The sequence below is a fragment of the Trichosurus vulpecula genome, chromosome 8 (assembly GCF_011100635.1).
Source record: "Trichosurus vulpecula isolate mTriVul1 chromosome 8, mTriVul1.pri, whole genome shotgun sequence".
Classification (NCBI taxonomy): Eukaryota; Metazoa; Chordata; class Mammalia; order Diprotodontia; family Phalangeridae; genus Trichosurus; species Trichosurus vulpecula.
Window position 1 is genome coordinate 115,559,758 of NC_050580.1, and position 8,043 is coordinate 115,567,800.

The window sequence follows — 8,043 nt, forward strand, 5'->3', positions numbered from 1 at the left end:
GTGCCCAGCAATCAGTCTAACAGGAGTAAAAGTAAATCCAGCAAAATAGTTCGATCTAACAACATTCCCCAGGAACAGAAGTGTGTAATTTCTTAGTAGGAACAACTTTTCAGAGTGATATTTCAGCCCTTTTCCCTAAGGGGACTATTTGGGATACTGGAGTGGTGTGGCGCCTAGATGAGTTCTGTGTAGACAGTGCCAGTGTTGCTGGCACTACATGGCGAGACTTTTGGAAAGGAGAATTAAGTTGAAATATATTAAAAAGTTACCACATACATGACAGTAGATAGGGTGCTGGGAATGGGAAAGGATGGCAGTTGAAACAAAAAGCCTAATAGATGGAGAATAGAAACAAAGAGTTGGACTTTCTAGCAGAAACTAACAAAGCCCCTAAGACTGAGAGCCCGTAACTCCTAGCCCAGCCCATCAAAACAAATGTCCAAGACTGTGGGATGCCTCCCACAGACACACCCTCTTCTAACCCTTCATGTGGAGAAAGAAAAAGTACCAAGAAAGGAAATAGAAACAGTAACAAGTTGAGGGGAAGGTATTTCAATAAATTCATCTTTACTTAGCCCTGAAGACTCAACTTAAATTCTAGAATAATATTGTTTCAGAGAGGTAAAGGACCTTCAATTCAATTTACTTCAATAAACATTTATTAAGCGCCTACTATGTGCCAGGCACTGAGGTTACAAAAAAAGGCAATGGACAGAGTGCTGGGCACAGGAAAAAGCAACAGTTGAAACAGAAAACCTAACAGATGAGGACTGAGCCAAAGATGGGGAACCTGCTGCTTCAAAGCCACCTGCAGCCATCTAGGCAAAGAGAGACTGACAGACCAACATCCGGGTCTCAAATGCAGCCTCTTAGAGCGAGCGGAAGCGGAAGCGTGTTCTGCGCTCGGCTCAGCCGGAAGTAATCTTGTTGCCCTGACGAGCACCGGAAGTGGCTCTCCAGGTCGGCGGCCGGAGAACGGAGGCGGTGAGGAGGGGAGGCGCGCGATCGTGGGCGTGGGAGGGGGAGGGGCGGCCGGTCTTACGTGGCCCGCGGGTTGACCTGGGCCCTGGGGCCGAGCCGGGCAGCGGTGGCCGGTCTGATCAGGGCTACGTGCGGAGGTGCCACGGTCCTAGCCCTGTTTGAGGACTATCTCAGTGGACGGGCGCCCCTCACCGCCCCGTCCTTTGCATTCCAGCAAAAAAAAATCTGAAAAAGTTAGAGCGAGCTGGGGGCTCTGACCCCCAAGAAGCGCAGCGCGCCTTACCCTTATCCTTGGTTTTCTAGTGAGACTACTGGCTTTAACGAAGTGTAGCGTAAGCAGATACTGACCCACATGCCGCTGTCGACTGCTATTCCTTATGTTCGTTGTTTCATGCCTTTGATCTAGGACTTAGATTTCTTCACCAAAAAAGTCGACTAAACTATAGCAGCCCTAAGCCACTGAGGTAGGTAAAGCTGTTCTTGTTTTTTTAAGTCATTTGGAGAGGAAATGTGATTTATTCGTCTAAGTAAGCCCCACACACCTACCTAGCACAATACGATATACGTGCCTAGTACATGAAGAGCAGATGAACTAACACTGCTAATGGTAAAGATGGTGTAGACCGATTTGCCTAGAAAAGTTGAGATGCTGAGTGCATCCTTAATAACCTGTGAGGGTTGTAGTACTTTGCGTGGTGGATGAAACTGGGTCACTAGAAGGACCTTTTCTGTAGGCTCGTCGTTAGGGTTGGATAGTTTTAATCATTTGAATTTAAACTAATTTGGAGATGGAGGACTTAAAATAATTTGAAGATAGCGGTTCTGGCTTCAGCTTAACATTCCAGCAGACTTTCACATCTATAAACAAAATCTTCATGAAGAATCTTTGTGCTTAGAAAGTGGTGTATGATAGAGCAATGATTTAAAAGTATCAGAGTACCAGGAAACTCGAGTTTTATTTTTTGTGTTGCCTTGTGGACTTGGTAAAGTTACTTGTTTCTGTTTTGGTACCTTTAGAATGACAATAATATTGATAAGGATGTTAGATGGGAGCCTCTATTTTAGTGTTAGGATGTATGCCGCCATCCTTTTGAATGACTATATGAATAAATATGTGAAAATGTTTTGAGCTGTCTGAAGAGAAAATACAATAGTAATGAAAATAATGTATTCCAGTAGCATACTTCTTTGGCAGAACCTTCATTACCAGAGATGGAAAATAACAGAGGAGTTATACAAGTGAGTTCCAGGATATCAGATAAATTATACAAGCATATTAAATACCAAGGTAATGTTTCAGAACAAACAGAAGTGGACATGGGAACCTTGGAGTGTGAGTGCAGGGCTTGGTGGGGTTGTAGTGAAGATCATCTCTGCTTAAGCAGGAAGGAGAGTGCCTACTAAAGTACTTGTACTATGGCAGAGCAGACCTCACCTAGTTAGAATGTAAGCATCTTGAGGGCAGGGACCACCTTATACTTATCATTTACTCAGTAATTATTTTGTTGAATTGATGCTACTGAAAAAGGGATACAGGCTCACTTGCTGGGTAAGGGAATTAACTTTAAGCCTATGAATCTGGGTAAATCTCCATGTCATCAGAGGAAGCAGTATGAAAGGAAAGAGATCCCATATAATTATCCCTCATAATCTCCTCTCCTTTCCCTGCTACTTCCCCCCAAATTCAAAGGCAATCTCTAACTTCATTTGTCCTTAAAGAACTAAATCAGGTTTACCTTCAGGAGCCAGGCTACTGCCAGGTGTGATTTCAGTGTATATAAATTTCAGTGACTGTAGTACTTAGACTTGGAATTTTAACATAAGCAACTTTTACTAGTCTTTAGAATTCTAAGCAGAAAAGAATGCTGAGTGACTTGGGTTTTTTTTCCTAATGCTTCTTTTTGAAGTTAACTCTTTAAAATTAAAATATGGTTTAGTAGTGATGGATAGTTCATATTTGAACTAGGGTTTGTGTGTTTGATTTCTAACACAGTCATGAACTTGCTGTGTTGATATAAAAGAAAATAATTTAAATGAAAATTGAAGCATCCCCGTCCCAAAACTGTTTCCTCTACAATTGGTACCTTTTTTTTCTAAGTATGTTATGATAGCCCTAGAGTATTTATTTTAATATAAGTTTAGAACTGTAAAGAATAAAAAAATAACGAGCTTCCCTGAGGACAGGAACCATGTATTTTATTTTGCACAACACAACACTTAGCACTGTACCTCATAAACATGTTTAACAAATATTTATTAATCCTATCTACATAAATATATCTGATACAGTAGTCTTTGGTTGATATAACAAGTCTCTATTTTCTACTATCTCTTTCCTGGCTTAAATAACCAATATTGTACTGACTAGACCAGTTGAGTTTGACCTTTGAGAGAGCCATCGCTACAGATGGATTAGTTGGGGAAAGATGGAAAACTTGATATTCAGACTTTGATACTTAATATGGCATATTGTATTGCCCCTGGAAGGACAAATCTTTGATGCCCAGTGGGTGTCATTCTATATATAGTTTACCATTCTAGTCTGAGTGAGGTAGCACGCTAAATGAATTGTCTCCAGCAGGCAAATTATATTATATGATAGGGAGTAGCAATGTAACTCTGGTGACGGTGACAAAAGGCTGACAGGCAGTACTAAGCACATTTTGCCACTGTTACATTTATGCGCTGTTACATTGACTTTAGAAGAATATAGGTTCTTGAGTGCAGTTTTCACATTTATAAATTCTAATTACTTAGCTTGCACATATGATGGAAACGATCTGTAAATAGCATTCTTTTTTTAACCCTCCCCTGCTGGAGTTATCAGCTTCTAATTTTTTTTTATTAATGCCTTTCGTTTCTCTAGAGTCTAGCGTATTCATTTCCAAATAAAGCCTTCCTTTATAACAATGACTAGAAAAGAAAGAGATACAGTACATGCCATATTCCAAGACATAGACTACACCCCATAATCTCCCGTCACCACTGTCACTTCTGCTGTGAAGGGAGTGAGGCATTGTAAATGGCATTACATTTTCATTTTATAGCTGGTTTCAGTTTTGCTAACCATAGTACACAGTTTACATCCTCATCAATAAGAGCCAGTTTGCATTTGTCACAATCAGTGGGATAACAAGTATTTATTAATGTTACTGATAAAGGGATATTGGCTCTTTTTCCGGGAGGGGTTGCCTTGAGCAACTGAGTTTGGATGTGTCCCCAGTTCATCCTCTTCAAAAGATGGGCTGGAGGGAAGAGACCATATAATATTCTCCCTTATAACTCTTCCCTCTAATAATCTGCTCTGTGCCAGGAACTGTGCTGAATACTGGTAAAAGAAAAGCAAAAAAAAAAAAAATACAAGATCTGAAATGAGTATGTAGAGTACAATTGTGTAACGTTGTCACGCTAATCTTAAGTGTATTTGCTTTTTAAATCTCTTTTACAGACTTTTCAAATATCTACAAACTCTTACTTCAATTTTTCAAGGATCAATGATCGCATTTCTGTGTAGGTTTTTCCTCCACCAGAGGAAATCTTAACCCCTCTGCACCTTATTACAGTATACATGGTTTTATTTTGTTTGGGGTTTTTTGAGATTATGGCCCCCCCAAAAAAAATCACCACCTGATGATCTGGTTTCTGGTGATAAGCCTCCCTTAACTTATCTAGGTTGATCTTCAGGTAACAGTCTGCCACCAAGGTCTTACTTGAATGCTTTCCATTTTGTTAGGACTTTCATTGGCAAGTCCAAGCAAGGCCATTGCACTGGCATTGCTTTTGAGGACCCAAGCTCACCTCTGTGGCATGATCAGACATTGAGAGCAAGACTGTGGAAAAACTCTATTTGCAGCCTGGTTATTCACTAATTAGAAAGAAAACTACTATTACCACTGCTGATAATAATAGCTGGCATTCATATAGTGCTTTAAGGTTCACAAAGTGCTTTTGTATGTTAATTCATTTGATCCTCACAACAACCTTGTGAGGTAGGAACGATCGTATTAGCCTAATTTGACAAATTAGGAACCTGAGACAAACAGAAGTTTAAGTGACTTACTCGGGTCCAAATAAAGGTAAATGTCCAAGGAAGGATTTGAACTCGGCCTTCCTGCCTCCCGAATTTTGAGCTCTGTCCACTCTACCACCTCGCAGCCCCTAGATGTTTTTAAAAGATATGCATTTTAAAAGTAATATTGTCCAACTAATACTTTTGTTTTATAAAAGATTTTCAGAATGACTGACACTCCTGATGCTGTTCCAAATTTTGAAGAGATGTTTGCCAATAGATTCACAGAAGATGATACAGAGTATCAAGAATACCTGAAACGCCCTGCAGATTCCCCTCCTATTGTTGAAGAGTGGAATAGTAGATCTGGTGGTAATCAAAGAAACAGAGGCAATCGGTATGATTTTCTTTTTTAACATAAGTTTTAAAAAAAATTCTCTTAATAGATATCAATAAACATTTCAGTATATAAAGAACAGAAAAAGAGGATTATATCTGAAACTGTAAACTTTTACTATGCAATGTTTTTTAAAGTGTATATTAAATTTAACCTAATAGTAGCAAAACTCTGTTTATGTGTGTTCCCTTCTCAATGGGTACTCTTTCCAAGTAACATATACATATGATTAAATAAAATATTTGATAAATAAAATAATCCTAGAAAACATGATTTAATCAGTAGCTTTAGTACTTTAATATCTTTTTAAAAAAAGCAGAGGGTCTGCTATTTGACTGTGAGCTACAATTTGCAGAAAGAAAACACTATAATTGACTAGTCTCTTTCTTCAGAAAAATTGGTTTTAAACAGACTTGTCCCTGGAATCTTACACATATATTTTGTTTGTTTGAATTTTTTCAAATACATTTAACTTATCTATTTTCTGTTTGGGTTTTTCCCAAAAGAGGACAATTTTTTTGTTTTCAGGGTGGGGGAAGTCAGGTTATAAAATAAAAAAAAATATATTACACTTAACATTTTAGCATAGACAAGCAATAAAGTGTTACCTCTCTTTTTTAATAAGATTTTGCAGAAAATACTTGGCGAATTTTAAAGCATTATATAAATGAGTTCTCATTAGTGATAGTGTGGGATAAAATTAAAACAGGTCTTGTTAATTCTGTGTACAGTTGATTTTGCTTTGTGTTTTTAAATATAATTTGAACTTTGGGGTAATTTTATGATTAGCTATGGTGTTTTAACATTCTATTATTAAAAAAATTGTTCTAGAATATGTAACTGGGAATTATACTGAGAACACAGTTGGATCTAAGACTTAATGATTTTTTGTATCTTTATAAAAGAATGTTAAACTGAGGGTACCTTTTTTGTTATAGGTTGCAAGATAACAGACACTTTCGAGGAAGGGATGGCAGGCGGGGTTGGCCAAGTGACAACAGATCTAATCAGTGGCATGGAAGACCCTGGGGTAATAACTATCAGCAGCACAGACAAGACCCTTACTACCATCATCAGTATGGACAATATGGTTATAATCAACGGCCTCCTTATGGCTACTATTAATGTTGGCAGCCATCAAGTAAAACCAATTACATTCTCTTCTAACATGTCAGAAGCTTGCCTGTTTCCTCTGTTTGGTTATGTTTTTTGTATATGATTTTGTATAGATAATATTAGGCAACTTGAGGCTGTCATGTACAAATAAACTAGAAAGAAGTGATGATAACTGGGAATGATAAATCCTGTAGAGAAGTTATGGACTATATTGTTCAACTTCTACCTCAAATTCATCTCTATTTCATATTTTGTTAGTGCGTTGAATTTCCTGTGTTTTCCATGTAAGGCTGCTAGTAGTCATAAGTTTGTAACATAGGCATAATTAGGAATAGGAAAAACATTTGCTTTCTTTCAAATTTAAAGGAATTTCTATAAACATGGATGTGATTATTTCTGGAATTTTGCAGACTTTAATGAAATAATTCATCAAGAGACAGTTATATTTAGCTTACAAAATATCATATTTAACAGCAGCTGAAAACATAATTGATTTACCTTTCATTTGACTTTGATGATTTTGAAATAATAACTGTACTATGTGAATGCCTATTTTAAAGGTCTGAGTTCTGTACTAGTAACAAAAGGAAGACAAGAATAAAGATGTAAGATAAGCAAAGAATTTTTATTTTTGGATTAAGTGGGTGTAGATCTGATTTTTTTTTTGCCTTATATTGTAGTATGACTTTGCTGGTGGGTGGCGGGCAGGAGAGAGATATTCTTCCCATTCATTTAAAAAAAGGATTGAAATTCAAGTGCAATGCATACATTTAAACCTGTTACTTTCAGTCCTTTTTTTTCCAATCAGTATATAAAACATAACTCAATATTTTGGCTCTATTATTTTTAGAGACATGACAGCTTAGACTTATTTTACATTGTTTTATTCTTTACCAAACATGAAACCTGCTGTATCTTGTATAAACAAAATAATTGTGTGAATTTTAAAAAAAAAATCTTCCCTCTATTTTTATAACTCCATTATGATGGCTATTATAATTGCATTTTATTCAAGGGAAATGGTTACTGTTTAACCTCACTCATAAGTTTTGGGTTATTAGCTCTTAATGATTTGCCCTTTTATATGCCCTGCCTGATAAGAGGAATTTTGGTATAGTAGGAAAAACACTCCCATTTTTGAACCCAGAGCACTTAAGTTCAAACACTGGCTTTCATGGACTTGGGCAGTTCACTTAAACTCTCTTGACCTCAGAAATCCCTGTCTGTAAAATGAGGGAGCTGGACTAGATGATTTCTCTGAGGTCTCTTTCAGCTCTCAATCCCTTGATCTAATAAGAGTAGCATTTTGACTTTTTATGAGATAGTTTTGAATACTTTGTGGGAAAGGAGTTATTTTGTTGAAGTAAAAGTGTCTTAGTATGAGTCAGAGCTTTGCAGTGACAGTTAAATCTTTCTTTTGGCTGATTGATACCTACCTTCTTGGAATTTCACCTTAAGAACCTTCTCATAGTGTTTTCTCTCTCAGAGTGAAGGAGTCTGCCTTCCTCAAGTATCCCTCCCCCTTCTACTCCCAGAAACC

General features: G+C 37.4%; 1 protein-coding gene across 4 annotated transcripts; it reads left to right on the forward strand.

The window, feature by feature from the left end:
• The first annotated feature begins 909 nt into the window (after window positions 1–909).
• RAMAC (RNA guanine-7 methyltransferase activating subunit) lies at window positions 910–7,125 on the forward strand. 4 transcript variants are annotated; one of them, XM_036736894.1, is made up of 4 exons: window positions 937–984; window positions 1,285–1,445; window positions 5,209–5,387; window positions 6,326–7,125. In XM_036736894.1, exons 3-4 carry the CDS (start codon window positions 5,218–5,220, stop codon window positions 6,510–6,512), a joined length of 357 nt encoding a protein of 118 aa, XP_036592789.1. In that variant the 5' UTR covers window positions 937–984; window positions 1,285–1,445; window positions 5,209–5,217; the 3' UTR covers window positions 6,513–7,125. The 4 variants fall into 4 exon arrangements, with proteins under 4 accessions (XP_036592791.1, XP_036592789.1, XP_036592790.1 ...); XM_036736895.1 differs by having other exon boundaries at window positions 966–984; window positions 1,388–1,445; XM_036736896.1 differs by lacking the exon at window positions 1,285–1,445 and having other exon boundaries at window positions 910–984.
• The last annotated feature ends 918 nt before the right edge of the window (window positions 7,126–8,043 follow it).